General features: G+C 26.4%; 2 protein-coding genes across 3 annotated transcripts in view; one reads left to right on the forward strand and one right to left on the reverse strand.

Annotated features, from left to right (window-relative positions):
- Positions 1–17,196, reverse strand: part of LOC109608351 (lachesin) — a 246,395-nt gene extending 229,199 nt beyond the window's left edge. For both annotated transcript variants that reach the window (XM_020024773.2, XM_020024772.2), the window contains exon 1: positions 16,996–17,196. In XM_020024773.2, coding sequence (XP_019880332.1) covers positions 16,996–17,071 — 76 coding nt within the window. In that variant the 5' untranslated portion in view covers positions 17,072–17,196. The remainder of the gene's footprint in view (positions 1–16,995) is intronic.
- LOC109608352 (uncharacterized) overlaps positions 1–21,097 on the forward strand; it is a 345,665-nt gene that overhangs the window by 308,438 nt on the left and 16,130 nt on the right. The window lies entirely within an intron of this gene.

A 21,097-nucleotide genomic window follows, 5' to 3' on the forward strand; every position in this document is an offset into this window, starting at 1 on the left:
AAATATTTAATATTTATTTATTTATTATAATTAAAAATAATTAAGAAATTTTAAAGAAATATAAATAAAATATATTTTATCATTTTTAATAAGCCAAAATAAATTTTTGTCAAATCATTTTTATTTATTCAAATTTAGCAAACGAACTACTTTTTAAATGGCCATATTTTAATTATAGTTCTAAATTACATTACGATATTATCAATTATCATTTACATTAAGATAATATAAAATTGAAAAGAGTGTTTAAAATAATATGTAATTTGTATTAAAAAAAATATTGTTGTTAAATTAAAAATATAAAAACTCCGTATTTTCCAATAAAATTGGTTTTATTCCGCAATAATTGCTATTTTTATTAAAAGCGCTGATTTTAATGGTAAAAAACACAATTTAATAGACCGAACACATTTTGAATTATCATGTTTATTTATCCGGTTTTTATTGCGTTTCACAACAATTATTTTGTTTGGATTGATGTTATTGTGTTTGAGCGCCATAAAAATGTTCACAAGCACTTCTAAAACAACTATTCGTAATTAGTAAATGAGCGTTAAAACGAAAGAAAAAGAAACAAAAAAATGAACCGGATTCGGAACGGAGACACATACATACCCGTGAACCGCAGAGACGTCCGAACTGACTGCAGAAATAATTAATGTTTTGAAATTTAAAATGTCCATCGTAAATTATAGAGCGTTTCGTATACTGAATTATAGTCGAAACAATCTGTTGGGATCGAAATTTTAGCAATATTCTCGACCGTGATTGTAAACTCTAGCCACAATTTGGGTCTGAAATATATTGGTTTTCCTTAAGTACCTAATTGCTTTGTAAATAAGGTTCAGAAATCTGATATTACACACAACACACCATTAAATGTTAAGTCAAATACAAACATTTTCCTTGGTAATACTCTTTGTATCATCGACTTAGGCGATAATGTCACATTTTCTTAGATTACTCCTATTTGTCTATCCAAATAAATAAAAAATAGTAATAAATAATATATTATAATATAAAAATATTAGTAATTATTACCAATCGACCATTAACTAAAGTTAGTTGGTAAATTTATAGTTCCTAATGATTATTTAAAAATTTTTAAGATTGTTCTATTTCTGAGATTTCAGTTAAATCTATTAATAATTAATAAAAGATAATTTCGACTTGTATGTTCCAATTAATTTAATTGGGTTACCCTAATACAAATAAATCATGGTTTTGTTGGATCAAATTTCCTTATATTACCCATACTTACCCACCGAATTGTCATATTATTATTTAATGCAAATCAACTAATAACAAATGTTATTTATATTTCCAAATAATTCCTGGAAAATTGTCTCATTTGTAAGATTTTGAATATGCTTTAACTGAAATTATTAATTACGTCGTTCTCAGACAATTTCGACTTGTATTTTCCAATTAATTTCATTGGGTTTGCATAATATGAATAAATAATAATTTTGTTGGGTTAAATTTCCTTATATTAACCATATTTACTCACCAAATTTTTTATTATATTATTATTTAATACAAACCAACTAAAACAAATACTAATTAGAATATTTCCAAATAATTCCTGCAAAATTAGTATAATTGTCTCATTTCTAAGATTTTGAATATACTTTAAATAAAATTATAAATTATATGGTGCTTAGAGATAATTTCGACTTGTATATATTAATTAATTTCATGGGTTATCCTAATACACATAAATTATAATTTTGTTGGGTCAAATTTCCATATTTACTCACTGAATTATTGTATTATTATGTAATACAAATCAACTAATAACAAATGTTAATTAGGACATGTAATTTCCAAATAATTCCTACAAAATTATTAAAATTGTCTCATTTCTAAGATTTTGAATACACTTTAACTGAAATTATTAATTATATTGTTCTTAGATAATTTCGATTAAGATGCTCTAATTAATTTCACCCTAATACAAATAAATCATAGGTTTGTTGGGTCAAATTTCCTTATATTAGCCTTATTTACTTACTGAATTGTTATATTTTTATTTAATACAAATTAGAAAGATTATGAAAATGCTTTAACTGAAATTATGAATTATATTATTCTTAGATAATTTCGACTTGTATATCCTAATTAATTTCATGGGTTACCCTAATACAAATAAATTATATTTTTGTTGGATCAGATTTCCTTATATTAACTATATTTAGCCAACAAATTGTTATATTATTATATATCATCTAATAACAAATGATTAGAACATTTATATTTTCGATAATTCCTGCAAAATTATTAAGTGTCTCATTTATAAGATTTTCAGTACTTCATACATCAATTAAAATTATTATAATCTAGAATGTTCCATTTATTTCATTGGGTTACACATAAATCATAGTCTTGTTGAGTCAAATTTCCTTGTATTACCCCTATTTACCCACATAATTGCTTTATTGCTATTTTATGCAAATGAACTATTAACAATCGTTAATTAGAAAAATAATTTCTCCGAATGTTTCCTGCAAAATTATTAACATTGCCCTATATCTGACAAATTTAATACACTTGTACATTTGAAATTATTAATAATATTGATCTTAGACAATTTGGACTTGCATGTTTCTATTAATTTCGACTTAGGGTTCACCCTAATACAAATAAATCATATTTTTGTTGGATCAATAATAGAATATCACTATAATATTTATACACTAACCTACATTAAAGATGTCATTTTATTAGTCTTAAAGGAAATTACATTAGAATAAATTAATCCGCCCCATGTACAACATGATTATTTCTTAATTTTTTAATCGTGTCGATTTATCCATATCCTGTTATGCTAATACTTATTGTGGGTAAATAACCCAAACGTTTTGGGGTGTGGTGGATGTTATTCGAAATTGATGTTGCCAGAATATAGAAATATAAACAAACATTGCTAATTTAATTATCATGTTTTGATATTATTCTAACCTTCTTCCCAAAACTTTGCAACGAATTCCTTGAGGCATCTAATTGACTGTGATAATGTCACTAACTATGTTAAATTATAATTTTGCGAACACAGATACGGGAAAGTAGGATAATTGGGAGTTGATAAAAATTGATGGCTCGGAAGTTTTCCATAATTGCATTTATTTTTTGCTTGTACATTCCACTTCACCTACATACAACACGGCCGATATTACCGAATAACCGTTACACAAATTTAAAAGTTATATATAGAAGCCAATAACCGGCCATAATAAAGGTTTATACCGTACATATTTATATTTTTGAACGCATGCTTTATTCTTACATAAAATCTAGGTGTGGTGTACATAATAAGGGCTTTCAGTGGCTTTTAACGTAGACACTAAAAATGAATGTACTCGAACGGGGTGAATAATAACTTGACAGAATGATAAGTGTTGTTTCCAGGTAATTAATTAACACTCACCTCCACTGAAATCTTAAATTATTAAACAGGAGGTTTTTTTACGTTTATGACTTTTGAGTGTATCCAGTATTATAAAAGTTGTATCAGATCCGGGAACGTGCGGATAGGAAGACGCAAACAAAAAAGCATGGTAAATTTGTAAAACGGTGTGTGTGTGCGTCGGTTAGACCGTAAGGAACCGGAAAAAAAAGACGTGCAGTGCTGGTAGTATCTTGTTACGTATTAAGATGTATGTGTACTTTATAAATATACATACGTATGCTGGTAGGGTCGTGGAAAGCGTGTAATAAAATAAGAAAATCAATAGCCGGAGTCTAAAAATTTATGTGACAGTTAAAGAACTACTCGGAATTTTTTTTTTTTTTGTGTGCCGACTCTGTGTACAGAGCGATGTTAATTTTTTATTTGTTAGCCAACCTTTTATGACAAGTCACTTGTACTCCTTATTATATATTTATTTAGATTGTTCTGATCCCCGGAATGTTACGAGTTCTGTAATTTAAGACTTGTTCTCAAACTACTTTATGGTCCTTTTGTTAAAAAATTTATGCTCTGGCCGTATCATATTATGTTCTTTTACGTTGCATCGCGTAACACCTAGGACATCAAAGTGCCGGAACACTACTCCTTTACGCTGCTGTTTAATTAATCCCTATATCAATCGTAATGGACGATAAATAAAAAATGGATCCTACATGTTTAGTGAACTTGAGTCTAAGAATTAAAGTAGTTAAATCCATAATTATTTAATTATATTACTAAATAAGAACATATTTGTGTTTATATTTGATGTTTTTGGTGTATCACAAATAAAGCTTTGGTGCTTTAGGCTGGTTTACAAATTAGCGTTGCTGATTAAAGATGAACTCAAACATATTTATCTTGTATGAAGGATATGATCATCTCTGTGCTGGAACATTCATCTGCTTCCTTGTAATTCACACTAGTCAGATTTGAAAGCATTCAAATCAAAATAATCATCTACATCTGCATAGACTAGCCATAAATCCACCCTTAGACAATTTTAAATCAAACCAAGTAATATATATATTGTCACAAATCGTGAACTTTTATCTGATACTGTGGCTAGACATACGTGAAATATTTACTTGTGACAGGGAGTTTTGCTTTGGATAAACTTACGTGACATAATTTGTCAATCAATAATTTACTGATTATAATCATCTGGAAGCTCGTTCAAAATTTAAAAACTGTATAATTGAAAATGCTTTGTTTGGAATTGAAGAAATAATTAATTAAAATATTAAATTATTAAAATATTAAATTAAATAGTTCTTATAAAGATAAATGATGGAAAGTTTTAAAAATGAACTTCATATCCAAAAAATTAACAGACTTTTTCGAAATATTTACCTTATCACTTAAACTTATGAAAAATGATAATCTATTAACTTTTAAGCTTTTGTATCAAGGAAAATAATGGAATGTAAAATATATGTTTTTCACATTTTTTATTTCAAATATATTTAAATAATAAAGTGATATTATTCGCCAAGTCAATAAATTTACTCTTGAGAGTACTTTGGAAGTTGTTTCAGAGTTTGTTAAATCTTTAAAGGTATGCAGTATTAAAAGTTTTTGAAAATATTTTAAAATTAAAAGTTTGGAATTTGTTAGAAAAATTAACAGATTAAAATAAGCTATTTTGAACTATTTACTTTATCACTTATGAAGAGAAACGATAATAAGTAAACTTTTAAGCTTTTGTATCATGAAAACTAACAGAGTAGATGAATGTAAAATATAATATATTTGTTATTCACATTCTGTTTCAAATATATTTAATTAAACTTAAGTGATATTATTCGTAAAATCAATAAATGAGAGTGCTTTAGAAGTTAATTCAGTGTTTGTTAAAACTTTAAAGGTATGTATGTAATTGTGAATATTTTTGAAAATATGTTAAAATTAAAAAGTTTGGAATTTGTGCAAAAATTAACAGGTTAAAATAAGCTTTTTTGAAATATTTACTTTAACACTTAAACTATTGAGGAGAAATGAACTTTTAAGCTTTTGAATCAAGGAAAATAATAGAATAGACCAATGTAAAATATATATTTAATATCCACATTCTTTTGTTTCAAATATATTAAAATAAACTCAAATGTATATTAAAATAAACTTAAATGATTCGTCAAATGAATAAATTTACTCTTGAGAGTACTTCAGTGTTTGTTAAAATTTTGGTATGCAATCGTAAAAGTTTTTGAAAATATTTTTAAATTTAAAAAGTCTGGAATTTGAGCAAAAATTAACAAATTAAAATAAACATTTTTGAAACATTTACCTTAAACTTATGAAGAAAAATGATATTCTATAAACTTTTAAGCTTTTGAATCAAGGAAAATAATATTACTTCATCATTTAAACTTATGAAAACAAATGATTAACTACATTAGAACTTTTAAACATTTGTTTGAAATTCCAACTAGTCACAAAGCATTTAAAAGCTTCTGTTGCGTTAAATAAAATAGTAATCTGTATCTGGATAATTTTTAACCAAACCAACTAATTATAAAAATCAAAAATTTGTTCACATTCTTATATTCTTAATATATTTAAATAATATTAAGATATCTTTTGTGACCTTATTTGCTGATTTCAGTGCTTTGGAACTTACACAATGTGCATTGAATTTTAAACGATTTGTGAGGGTCCAGTTAGTCATCTGACATATAAAAGTACTTATCACTTAGACTCTTTTATTTTAATTATATTTATTTAAATAAATAACATAAATGACATTATTTGTCAAGTAAACAATTTGCAACTGACAGAGCTTTGTATGAATGTAGTTAAATTTTAATCCGATCGATATTTAATTACATAAGTAAATAATGAAATATTTATATATTTGATGTTTCTGGTGTTAAAATAAAACTTAAAACTGATATTCAAATTGACATTGCTTTTGTCATTAAACTTAAATATTTATTCATCTCGTTTAAAGGAAAATAATGAACAATAAACAGGGTAATTCAAAAATTTTAATTGCTTCAAACATCAAAAATTTCAATTCATAAATCCATTCATAAACTATAGATAATTTTTAATTGTCATAAATCTTTGAGTATGGCACCATTAAAGCAGTTTCGGTGGACATAGATCAATCGGAGCGGTGAATAATAAATGTATGCAACGTCAGATGAACACGGACGCCATATTTTTTTGCAAACTTTACAAATGACATAATCAAAATTGTATTTGTATGAAAAAGCATGACAGTTTTTTAGATAAATAGACGGATAGAGCCGTAGTGGAGTCATGTATTGCAGTACGACTGCGATCTCCATTTCAGTTAAGGCCTGGGTGTATTTGCGAAGCGATGGAAGTTGGACCGGATGTCAGGAGAAATGCAAGTTGCACTTTTAATTTTTAAAACATTGCATATAAATCGACGAACGCAGAATGGCACTCTAGGATAAAATCCGACATTCTTATAGAACTTTTGTGCAGCAATTTTTACTGAATTATTAAGTTGAACAGAAGGGATGGGATGTGCTCCACGGGGAATCCAAGGTTTTACATAAATTCCTCCAAATATACAAAGTGTGCTGCAAAATGTATGCCCGTCCATTTCAGATAAATATTTTCATTTTTTATGCACCGCATCGCCCCACCTTATGTATTGCGATTTATTTCATACACGCGGGTTACACACGTTATTTTTGCCCCATCACTTTGATTTGTTGCCTTAATTTTCCGCTGGTATAACCTGTCAGGACTCTATTTCCGATTGCTGCGCCAACCATGTTTGTTTCTTTAATATTTCATGAGCTTATCGAATAACTTTTGTTTAATTGAATTAATTTATTGCCTTATCGCAGACTTCAAGTTGGAGGCAACGTCGAACGTTTTTAATTTGCAATTGTCCGCAATCTCCGGGCATGTAATTAACTAGAATAAGCGCCAAAGGAAAGTCGTGCGTCAAAGAAAAGGCGGGTAACGTATGCTGTGTCAACGGACCCTAAAAAAATACGCAACAAAACAGAATCGGCGAGGAGGATCCAAACAAGGAGGAAAAAAAAGGCGCCCGATATAGACATTTGGGCAACGGTTTAAATGACGAACCAAGGGGGCGTTTATCAACAAGTAGACTCTTGAAAAAAAAGAAGGTATTAAATCCAGGAGTGATGAAATGAAGTGAGAGTGTTAATCTTAGTACGTGAGAATTTGGAAATACAGGACCAGAACGATGGGAGAGGGTGATTCGGTGACTGTATGCAGAAATACTTAAGTGGCTGGTTCTCCCGGTTTTCCGTTTTACTTTTGCCCCTTCCTGATTCCTCTCTCGCTTCAACCCTCAACTTTTACAATGGACCGGATAAATACGTACTTAATTTAAACTGTTTTCCACTGAAGTCCATTCATTCGGTTTGGTTCTTTTTGCACTAACGTTGCCAATTATTACTTATTTATTTATCGTCAAGTGTCCAATTAGAAACAACAAATGTCACGACTAGGCGATGTAAAACACCGCTGAGGTTTAATCTTGAATAATTAAAATGGTAAATAACACAGGTTCGAATTGTGTCCATAAAGTTTTTCCTATGTGAAAAGTTCAAACTAGGAAATTGTGTTTAAATACTAAATAATTCAAGAACACCTCCAAATAACAGTATTTAATTGTATTACATATTTATGAAAAATTATAACCACAACAGTAAAGTGTGGAAGCTTCAATCCAATCAAGATGTTTAACTGTCGAACATTTACAGCATCAAAACTAAACACTTTGAACTTGCTTTAACAATTTACATTTGCTAAGTGGTCATTCAATAAAACAAATCAACAGTTTCTGCAAAAAGGTATTTTGCTCTACTGAATAATTAATATGACAAATGGGATGGATAACGGAGGTGTTATAGGTTTGATCTGTGCAACAGTATCTGAAAAGTTTTCCGTATGTTAAAAGTTAACCAGGAAACCCATTATCTGGCATTTTTGTTATAAAGTTTGAGAGGCCAATAAAATATGCAAATCGGCTTGGTGGTGATGTATTAAAGGAATTCGTTTACTTTTATCCGGGTTGACATAAAAATGAAACAATAAGATTTTGTTACGAGGTACAAATAAAATTGATATAAATTTGCCATCAGTCTCAAAGAATTTGGAACACGGTGCTAAATTTTTTAACACTCTAAATATGTTTATCAAATTAACTTGAACATGAAACATTGATTTTAAGTCATGAGTACTAGTGCTAAATTCTTAGCACCTGTTTTAATGATTTATCCATTGAATATTGTATCAAGATTAAATTATAGTCACTAATGTGACTTAATGGCAAAGTGAAACATAAAAATTTTATTAGTATCCTAATTATATTACACTGATGTCAAGATATAAGTACTGGTGCTAATTAGTTAGCACCTAAAGTATAATAAAGACAAAATTGACCTAAAAATGAAACCACAATATTATATTAAGGACCAAATGAAATTGAAATAAAAATCCATTTGTCATTTGTTTCAAAGAATTTGGGACACAGTGCTAATTACTGAATTTCTTAGCACCCTCATTTTTCAGTTTATACATAATTATTTAAGAAACATAAAAAATACGTTTGACAAATTAACTTGAAGGTCAAATACTTATTTTAAGTCATAAGTACTAGTTCTAAATTCTTAGCACCTGTGTTAATAATGTATCCAATGAAGATTGTATCAAACTAAAATTTTACTCAATAATGTGTAATAATGCCAAAATTGACATAAAAATGAAACAATAAAATTTTATTAGTACCCTAATTATATTACATTAATGTTAAGTTATTAGTACTGGTGCTAAGTCTAAGTGTGATAAAGACAAAATTGACCTAAAAATGAAACCACAAGATTGTATTGAGGTACAAATGAAATTGAAATAAACATCAATTTTACTTCTGTTTCAAACTGAGAACATAGTGTTAAACATTAACTTTCTTAGCACCATAATGAAGTGTATTTAAGACGCATAAAAATACGTTTGTCCTGTTAAGTGATAAATACTGATGCAAATTCCTTAGCACCTGTTTTACTAATGTATTCAGGAATAAATCAAAAAGAAATAAAAATCAATTTGCCATTAATTTTAAAGAGTAGGAACACGGTGTTAAATGTTCAATTTCTTAGCACCCTAATTATTTAATATACATTTAGTTATTTAAGAAACATAAAAAATCACGAGTCATTCATAAACATGAAACATTGATGTCAAGTTATAAACACAGGTGCTAATTCCTTAGCACCCGGGTTAATAATGTATCCAATGAAAATTTGTATCAAGCCAAAATTATCGTCGCTAATGTGTAATAATGGCAAAATTTATAGATGATACATAAAATTGAGAGGCCAATAAAACATGAAAATTAGTCTGTTGACGATGTATTCACACTTTTAATAGTGGCACGTTCAGTCCGATCAAAGGTGACACTTATTGTCGGTTAAGTAAACAAAAAACACCTTGTAACTTTGGAACTCCGAAACGAAATTAATCCGTCAATTTATCAATTTAGCCAACAACTCGACTACTCACCGCCGATATGTGAAGGGGATGCGATATCTCGAAATTATATGATATTAACTCAATATTAGGACTGGTTCTATCTAAGCAGATATTCCTTCCTGTAGTCGGTGCGGTTTGCCATTACAATACCTATACACGAAGTATGTACATGTCACTGTACTCACGTGCGATAAATCTATCCATGTTACAAAGTTACCCATAGTAATTATGCAAGGGCTCTAATTTAACTAAGGCTTCGTTCTAGATGTACCTGACAAAGTTTACAGACTGCTTTAATTGCTACAAAAAAAAAACAGTGATTTTTTCCGGCTATTTTTGACGTTTTTCCCCTTAATTATTGTAATTAATTAATTAATTTAAGGCACAATTTACATAATTATATTAAATATGTGGGTGTATTTAATCTGGTTTCCCTTTGATGTTTAAATATTGTATATACACAAAATGTTTCTAAAATTTGGAAGCAGATGGATCACGTACAATAATCAAGAAAATGGTTCTTTTTCTGAAATCTTACTGAAGAAAATACAGCCCTTCAATTTCAAATTTCAAGAATTGTTTCTTCACATAATTTCATAACCTTTGGTCCAATCGTATTAAAATTTGGTTTGTATTATACTAAAATACATAACTACAATTTAATGTAACATACATCCCCCATTTTTTTCGCCCTATTTTTTACACCATATTGAATCTAAATCGTACAAAAATATGAAAAGGTTACAGAAATATAAGAAAAAAACTGTTTTTGAAAATTAAATTTGATTCAGGAAAAACGTTTTTATTTAGATTTTCTCCATTATTAAACGTTTTCTGCTCCCAAATTTTAACCACGCCTTTTAGAAACACCTTGTATACGAAGGTCATAAATATAAAATAATTTAATTAAATAGGTCGATTTAGTAAAAATAATCTTTTAATATTTAATTGATTTTTTACTTACTGAATAAAATATTATGTGTAATGCTAATTGATTTGAATTATTTAATCTGTGCAATAGATATATTTTTAAACATTTAAAATAAATATAAAAAAGAAAATTATAGAAACAGAAAATGAATATGACGTTTAAAATTGATTTAGTAGCAATGATCCAATTGATAAGTCCTGATTGTCAGGTTTGTTTTTGTTGTCACGTTTATGTTTTACAATTAACCTCTATGCTGAAACCGTGTGAATAAATAAAAAAACAACTAATACACGGAACGAAGTTGAAAAAATAGTGTCCATAAATATTTTGTTTATTGAGTAATTATTGTTTATTTGTTTGTGTTAACAGCATGTGCCCTAATAAAAATTGATCAGCAATAAAAATAATAAAAGTATTATTATCGTTTATTTTAAATTAAAATCAATTTTAGTTATTAATGATTCTATAAATATATACAGGATATTAAAACGAAAATTACTTTGTTCTGAACGAGATTTGCGCATGATAATTATAAAATTTTTACTACACTCATATTTATCGAAAATTATTAATTGCATGTTTGAAACTTAATTTACTGGATTTACAATTATTCCATATGAAATGGCGGTTATTATTGCGAAACTATAATTTTAAACATTAGTCCACACAAACTATAACTGATTGCGATATTTTATTATTTAAACCCATTTCAATTTACGACGACACTATCTCGGTGTCTCTCGTCTCTTTCATTATATTCACACCACAATTTACTCAAAATCGCATTTACAAACCAACCTTAAAAACATTATATTAACGGAATAAGCAATAATTTAATTCCGCGTCGTTCGTTCATCTTTCACGCGATTAAGATCGCACACGAAAAAAATAAATTCACATTAGCCAGAAAAATGTTCGGTGTTAACAGCTTGTTACTTATTTATCTTGTGGAAAATCTATTACTCGAAGGTTACGTGGTCTTTTACTGTTCATGTATTATTCATATTGCAGTGTCACTTAAAAATCATACGATACATAAATATACAACACCCCACTTCAACTAAAAGGATGCAAAATCATTCGAGTTCGAGGGGGAAACTAGAAAAACAACAACCACCTCGAGGTAAAAAACAAACTCGACGATAAGAACAGACACTTTTTTAACATTATTTTGGATATACTTTGCATGACATGTTTGTTCTTTACACTTTTTATGTTTTATTATTAATTTTTTTACTTACATGTTTTCCACTCGATAATAAAACTGTTTTGACTTTGAAACTCAGTTAATTGAATAAAGATAAATATTGGGCACTGGAAAAGGTAATTTACGTTTTTAATGTTTAATCATATTATTATTCTACCACATTCATGTCTTGAGAAAAAAATTTGACCTCAGTTTTGACCTCCTCTTCAGACTTAAACTAATTAAGTAAGCCCATTTAATATATGGTTTTACTTCATCATGAAGAAGTAGAAGGTTTTTTTATTGACTAAAGTGAGTTTTTCACAACCTTGGTCAATTTCTGAACAGTTGGTTACGTTCATTGAAAGTTGAATCTCTTGGTGGATAGTTTAATATTAAAATTCAACGTACTGTCCACCAAAGAATCATCAATATCTTTTTTTAAGTAGTGTTCTACACTAGTGAGAATTGTAATAATAGTTAATTCGATTAATACATGGACTGTGTGATGGACACTTTTCAAATTTTTGAAACTTCTTTTGTGTCTCTTATGGAACATGTGGCCATGGTTTGTAATGAAGAAGTAGATGCACTTTCTATTGACTAGAGAAACTAAATTTTGAGTTGAGTTTTAACCTTCTGATGAGTGGCTAATCATTAACTAAAGAAACTCATCAAGTTCTTCATAAACTTAATTAATTTTCTGCGAAGAGACAGTTGTAATGATCACTAGCTGATCATCAAAAACTTTTTATCAGCTTTTACCCTTTATCTAGAAGAGTGACAGTTGTCACAATCAATTAATTTTTAATCGAATGTAACAATACAACCAATAAAAGGCTCATTTGCGTTGCATGCAAGAATTGTCAATTGTCAAACACCTAATTTTGTTATCATCAGTTAATTTGGTTAATGGTCTATTTCCAAGTATGTTACACCATAAAGTTTGGCAGAAATTGTAGCACAAAAATTTGGTTACAATATAAAAATTTATTCAAATAAATCACGGACCAAAAATGTATGTAAGTGTATTACTTTTTCCGGTGCCTGATAACTAGAAACCTTTTAATCGATGCATTGTTTAGTTAATTATCCACGTAAAGGTATTTTATTAAACAATAGACATTTTAAATTAAATGACGGACGTTATTTTCTCACGTATGTGTTCATTACTATCGTAACACCAATCTGATTCCTCCAAAAATAAATTACAATTAAAAACAGTCGTGTTTGCGTCGAAACTAATATATCACTCATATTTATTAAAAGAAAAACAAATGAGTGAATATCCGCTGATATCCGTTTAAATACTCCGCTTTTTATTTTGCGCTGAAGGATTTTTTTGAAGTTCTTTCAGTTGAATTTAACAATTTTAAAATTGCATTTAATGCCATTTCCTTGTCAATACGTACACATACACGGATGCGATTTTCAGTTCTGAATTAAATACATAGCACAAAATAAAAACTGATTTGTTCCCATTGGTATAAAATCATGCGTCACCGTATAGGTGTTAATGAAATTAATTTCGACGTTAATTAGAAATGCAGGAAAGCTTGTCCGTTTATATGAATTGAATTAGTCAACTGAAATATCGATTTATTAATTATTTTTGAGCACATTGTTTTATATTAATAAAAATTTATTGTTGTAGGCTGCTTTAATGTAATGAAGAATGATTTATTTCCAATATTTGTTTAAGTGTCAGTGAACATTTGTTTATAAATTTTATTTATTTATTTATTTTAATAATAACAACATTACTAACAATAAAGTAATTTATATGTGACCTGTAATTTTGATTGTGTAAAGTACATTACTGAATAATTTATCAGGATATATATTTTTTTTTAATGTTAGAAGGATCAATAAGTATATTTTAAAGACACTTTACTAAATTACTTTTTAATAATACCAATTTCGATGTTTACACTACAACATTGGGCTTGATGTCGTTTTCTTCGTTAATATTTAATAAAAATGAATAATCGATATTCATTTTGGAGATATTGTATAACTTAATAAGATTATTTTATTGTTTGATTATTTAAAGTTTTATTTTTAATGAAAATTTAAAATAAATTACTTATTTATAAAAATGAAATTGTAATGAATTTTAATTTACGTTAAATGTGAAGGTTTAACTAAAATTGAAAAGTGCTGAAATATACATAACTAGTTATATTTGATTCATAAACAACAGTTTACAATGACATTTACATGTTATTTAAAAGCCTGTTTCAATACCCAATTTTATATAGATAATTTGAAATATTTCAGTTGGATAAACGTTTTAGTTAAAAATAAGAATTATTGACTTCTGACACATTTTTTTCTATTTGCATAGTAATGAAAAAATTAAAATTGCCCTTAATTATTTATTTGTTAAGAATCAACAAGTCGATATTTTTTTTTCAAACATAATTTGGTATCAATAATGTCATAATAAAAAAACCCAATAAAAAATTACTAATTTCTACATAATTTTAACATAAAATTATCAGATTTTGTACGTTATACAGTTTTTCCAGTAAAATATCAGAATTATTGTAATATGTATTTATTTTTATTATTTGGTGGATGCGCCAGTTTAACAAAACTGTCTATATCTAAATATTTAATTAATATTTTAAAAATTATGTTCAATTAGTCTAATTATATTATAATATTTGTTTTTAAAATTAGATTTCTAAGATATTACATACAGTTTTTAATTTGTGGTGAATACGCAGATTAAGAAAATTTAAAACTATTAAGTTGTTTCGAAATATTGTGTTATAAACAACTTTTTATAATAACATATACATTAAATTTGAAAGTGCAACATTACATTTTTTATTCAAATAAATTTAAATAAGACTTTTTATCAATAAAATATCAAAAGTAAATTTAAAATTGTTCAATATTTTTATAATTTGTTGTATGTACAAGTTTTACCAAATGTTATCATGTGAAAATATTCAAAAATATTTATGTTATAAATGTATGAGAAATAGTGTAAAAGTAAAAAAGATAACTTATTAAGTTATTGGCAAATATTGAATTAATAAACAATGTTTAGTGGTTAAAAATATAGAATTTCTTTACATATAGATAAGAATTTTTGCTACTAAAATATCAGAAGTAAATAAAAACACTTTTTATAATTTGGTGGATGCGCCACTTAAAAAATAACATTTTTAAGTTATTACAGATGATATTGTAAATAATATATTTTAAAATATTTCAAAGGTTTTGGCTAAGTAATTTATTATAATATTTATAATAATTGTAAATTTCAAATTACCAAATATGATATTAATAAACAAATTGTTATAACGATATATAACAAAGTAAAAATAGATCATTCTTTTATATGACTGCAAATTTATCAGTAAAATATGAGAAGGATATAATTGTAAAAATTTAATTAATTTTATAAAATAGTTCAAGTTTAACCAAACATTATCATACGAAAATGATCGAGAATGTTTATTTTATAAATGAGTTAAAATTAGTGCAAAAATTAACTTTAGAATATTTTAAAAATCTTGTCCAAATATTTTATAATATTTTAATAAATTTTTACAGAATTAACTTCTTAAAAATTTGTAATTTGTGGTAAATACGCCAGTTTAAAAACAAGATAAAACATTAAATTGTTGCCAAATATTGTGTAAATAAAAAATTGTTTATAATGACACATACACTAGATTTGACAAAGTAAATTAATCATGTGTTTTTATAAACTCAAATAAGAATTTTATCAGAAGCTAAATATTTTTATAATTTGGTGGATGCGCCAGTATAACAAGAAAACTATTTAAAAATATATGTGAATATGTGTTTTATAAATACTTTGAAATTTATGTTAAAATTATCACATAATAAAATAATTTAAGTAAGAATAATACAATTTTTAGCTGCTGATGAGATCGAGAATTTAAGAAAAATTTAAACTTATGTTAACATTAAACTTTAAATTCGAAGGTGTAAAAATATGAATTTAAATAAGACTTTTTTCTAATGAAATACCAGAAATGTATAAAAAATTGTAGATATTTATCGTATTTCATAATATGGTGAATTTAGCAAAATTTGAACGTACGAAAATGTTCAAGAATGTTCGATTTTTAAGAACTTTAAAGTATTTCTTAAGAATGTAGAAGTTAGGAATATAATTTCATTATTTTATAAAAATTTTATATTATTTCATATTATGTTCTAAGTTCTTTAAAAATATTCGTTTGAGTATTTTGCTAATTGTTTATGACTCAAATATAAAAATTTTATTACATTAAGAAAGTATGAAAATATATTTTTAACTGTGAATAAAAATTTTAATAATATTTTTGTAATTTATCACATATATTAAAAGTATGCTAGTTTATTTAACAAAGCAATTTTTATTAAATATTTTGAGCATAATTTATAGGAAGTTTCAAAAATAGTCATATAAACGTATAGTTGATTTATGTGCGCTTATTTAAAACATTTCATAAATTTATAGATATGGTTTACTAAAAATTTAAATCGCGGATTACAAGTAACAGATCGGGGAAATAAATCAGCTGAGAAATATTTATGAGTACTTGTGAGAAGTTAACCCCGTTGTAAATATACATGTATATATATATATATATATATATATATATATATATATAAAAATTTTTTCCGGGCGGCTATACCGGAAATTGGACATTCATTTTATTTGTATCTGTTGCTCAGAACTGAACATCAACGTAACCCACTCTGTCACCGTAAACACAATTAAAAAACTGTTTAACGTTGTCGCGTTCTGGCCCGTTTTAAAATTAAGTGCAGTTATCACGTGGCGATGATTGGGGGGGCATATAACGCTGTTTTGCCGCAAATTCAAATTTAATTTATGCAATTATAGCCGCCCTGTTCTATAACAGATTATACCGGGCAACGGGGCAGTAATATAAACTATGTAACACTCACCCTGGCTGATGATCGTCGCAATGTAGATAATGCCAATTGCAAGATAACGATTGTGCTGTTTCCTCTTCACACCCATCACTAACACCACAAACGAAAATCCCAGGGGCACTATTTTATTTTATTTAATTTTTTTTTTTATTTTTATTTTTAATCGATAAAATTTATCCGAAAAAATCGACGGCTATTAAAAAAAAAAACGGAAAAAATTGTGGGCCGTGTCAACAAAAAAAAAATTCAAACTCCGTCGAAACTCCGTCGGAAGTGCGACGCGACGTGGACGCGGGAGAGCGGGAGCGCGAGCGAGAGTCGCGGACAACTTGAAGAGAGCAATGTGAGCCAACCGGCGAGTGTAGTCTGCAACTGTACACACTCGAACATGAGACCAGCAATAGAGGAATGGTTTTGAGTAGAGCAACTGCGCTCTGGTGGCCCGCGTGTACCCCGTGGTATCTCGCTGCCTTGGCCACATGCTTCCAGTCTTCCACTCTCCATATACCCTCCGCACACTCTCCAACGGTTCTCTCGGCCACACCGCCAAGTTACACCGTCAATCATTGATCTCGACTATTTTCGATATATGTGCCCTTTTGCTCCGTGCCCATCGTTTTTTTTTTTTTTTTTTTAATGCGAATCTGGGCGACATGCCCTCATCCAATTTAATGCATGTTGACGATTGTTGTTTTTGGGTTTCGTTTCTGCTTCGGTTCGCAACAAGCAAGTTTGTTTTGGATGCAGCCACAACAAAGTTGATTGGTTTTCACGAAAATATAAATGTAATACAAGTATAGTGATTTTCTAGTAATATTATCAACTGTATTTTTGGGCTATTTTGAGAAATCCCATTTTAAAGACTAGTTTCTTATCAATGTCAATAAAAAATTTAAAAAAACTTCTCTTGAAATATTAAATATTGAAAAAGTTTTATAAAAGTCAGGTTGCTCTTGTAACAAAGATGTTTTTTCTTATTAATTTTTTGACTTTAATTTCGTTAAATTCACATAAAAATTATAAAAAGTAAAAAACTTATAACTCATTAAATAATAAAAATTTATAATTATAAAAATTAGACTTTAATTGTTAAAAAAATATAATTAAATCAATTTTATAACCTTGTTGGAAAATTATTTTAAAAAAATGTTGTGATATATTTAAAACAGATAAAATTTTTTCTTGGGAATTGTTAAAAAAATACATTTCAATCTCTTTTATAGGTTTGCTGAAAAATTCTTTTAAATAAGGGTTAAAATTATTTTTGTTAAATGCACATAAATATTATAAAAAGTAAAAACATTATAACTTATTAAATAATAGTAAATTATAATTATAAATTGTTAAAAAAATATTTCAATCTGTTTTAGCTTTGTTGAGAAATTATTTTAAATAAGGAATAAAATTCGTTTGTGACATATTTAAAACAAATAAAATTTTGTAATTGTTTCATAAATTAAAACACAAAACTTGTAAACTGTGGTAATTTTTGATTATTTTAATGAAATACTACTAAATTAATGAAGCATTATTTTTGTTAAATGCACATAAAAATTACAAAAATGAACATTATAATCTATTAAATATTAAAAAATTATAATTATAAAAATTAGAATTTAATTGTTAAAAAATATATTTAAATCTGTTTTATTATCTTGTTGGAAAATTAATTTAAAGAAAGATTAAAATCCAAAGCAAATAAATATCGAAATAAAATGTAATTTTACTTATTTATTAAATTATATTTATAATATTTGTTAAAAATATTTATTTTATTATTTAATTAATATTGTTTCATTTTAATTATTAATTTAAAACGAAAAAAATACTGAATTGTATATACTGAATACTGAATTGTATATATATTTGAAAATTCTAAAATTATTTAATTTTATTAATATCATTTAAAAGTGAACACATAATAAAAAATAAATTCAAAATTAAAACTTCTGTCTTGTCAATTGATCACTAAATTTTTTTATAAACTATAAAAATTAAAGTTAAATCATTTTCAAAAATACAAATTAATTTATAAAATATTAGTTGAAAGAAAGTAATTTATTGATATTAGCACCAAAAATGTATGAATAATGTAATTAATTTAAATTTTATTATTTAATTTTACTAAAATCATTCAAAATTATTTAATTAATAGAAAATATATTTAAAATAATTCGATTAAATCTTTATTTGATTTTAAAAATATGTTAAAAATATTAAATTATTAATTGTGATATTTAATTTATTTTATTGTGATGAAATATAAACTCTAGAATATTATATAATTTTGAAAAATCTATTTTAATTTTGAATATTCAATTAATAGAAATAAATAGACATATGATTAATATACACAAATAATTTGTAATTTATTAAAAAATTTTAAAATTTGCGGTTCTATAATTGGAACGTTGTTTGTAAAACGAATGTAATTAATTACTTAATATTTTTTTATTGATATGGTTAAAAATTGTACAAATTATAAATCATAAATCATCATGTTAAAAATTTAAATTTAATCCATTTGATTACTAAAATATATTGAAAAATATGATTAAATAATTAAAAATTTAAATGGGATTTAAATATAAAACAAATTCCGAATGCGAAATATTTTTATATTTTATACCATTAAATGTAAAATACTTTAAACCAGATTATTTTGTAGTATTAAACGTGATATCAGAACAATATTCATTAAAAATATTTGAATGTAATAACGGTAATATTTTAATTGATTGAAATTTGGGAGTCAATTTGAAATGGTGTTTATTTGTACACGCATTAGTTCAGTAATGAAACATTTACTTTTTCAGTCAATTAAATTAAATTGCCAAGAATTTTATAAGCATAACAAAAGTCCCACTTTTACTGACCACGGAATTCCAACAAACGATAAATTTAAGTCACCGATCAAGAGGATTACAAATAAACCTTCTTCAACTTTTAAAGACTTTAATAAGATCATTTTATAAAATAATAGAAATTGCTAAATTTTTTTTTAATAGTGCAATACTCCCTGAATTTACATCCCTTGTTTTTTATTAAAATGTTTATCCCATCTGCCTTTTGTTTTATTGCGAATTTTGTATTTCACAACCGTTTTTATTTCACTGTAAAACAACTAATTTGAAATATTAAATGCCGTATTTTAACATTATTTAACTTTATTAACGTTGACATTTTAACAGAATCAAGATTTGTAGTTAAATTCCAAAAGTTTTAAACACATAATAATTTGAAACACAAAACTTTTAATGAGCAATGTATACGATTATTTAGAATTTATATAACGTTTCAAAATACGTTTAACATTAATTTATATGTACGTTATACTTTCGAGCTCAAACATTTTCTATTTGCACTGCCGTTTCCTCAATACACACGCGAACTTTAATCAATCATTTATTTTTCATGCGACATTTGTTTTATGACAATATAAATTTTCCGGGCGTAATTTATGTGTTTTAAATTGGGTGCTTTCTGCTTTCTTCTCCAAAAACTGTAAATTGTTGGTAAATTAATGAACATATTTTTTGTATAAAACATTAAACATTTACAATAAAATGTGTAAAACAATTTTAATCATCGAATAAATACGGACACAATTAAATGTAAAATTCGTGTCATTGTTTAATGAAAATAAATTGATTATAATAAGTTGAAATAAAAGCTTATATAATAATGCGGATTAATTTATACAAAAATTTATATTCATTCAATAATTATAAACAAACTTTTAATGACCAACACACGTACAATTGTTCAACAATGAAATTTTAAATAAAAACCCAAAGTATTTATTATACTATACAGTAATATTTCTTGTGTTTCAGTCACTACCCTCCCTCTACATTTTTCCAGTTAGATCAGCTAAGTTTCCCCGTCAATCATTGATCCCGCGTATTTTCTATATGCCATTTCCTTTATGCCCATCGGTTAATGCATATCGAGGAGACACCTCGACCCTAATACACGTTTTAGATTGTTATTTACGGGGTGGCTTTCCCTCGGGGGGTGAGATATCTATGCTTATAATTCAATTTCTGCTTCCTGTTCAACCGGAATTATTGGATTTGATTTTTGAATTCTGCCAGAATTGCACCTGAAATCC

Source organism: Aethina tumida, chromosome 1 (assembly GCF_024364675.1).
Source record: "Aethina tumida isolate Nest 87 chromosome 1, icAetTumi1.1, whole genome shotgun sequence".
Taxonomy (NCBI): Eukaryota; Metazoa; Arthropoda; class Insecta; order Coleoptera; family Nitidulidae; genus Aethina; species Aethina tumida.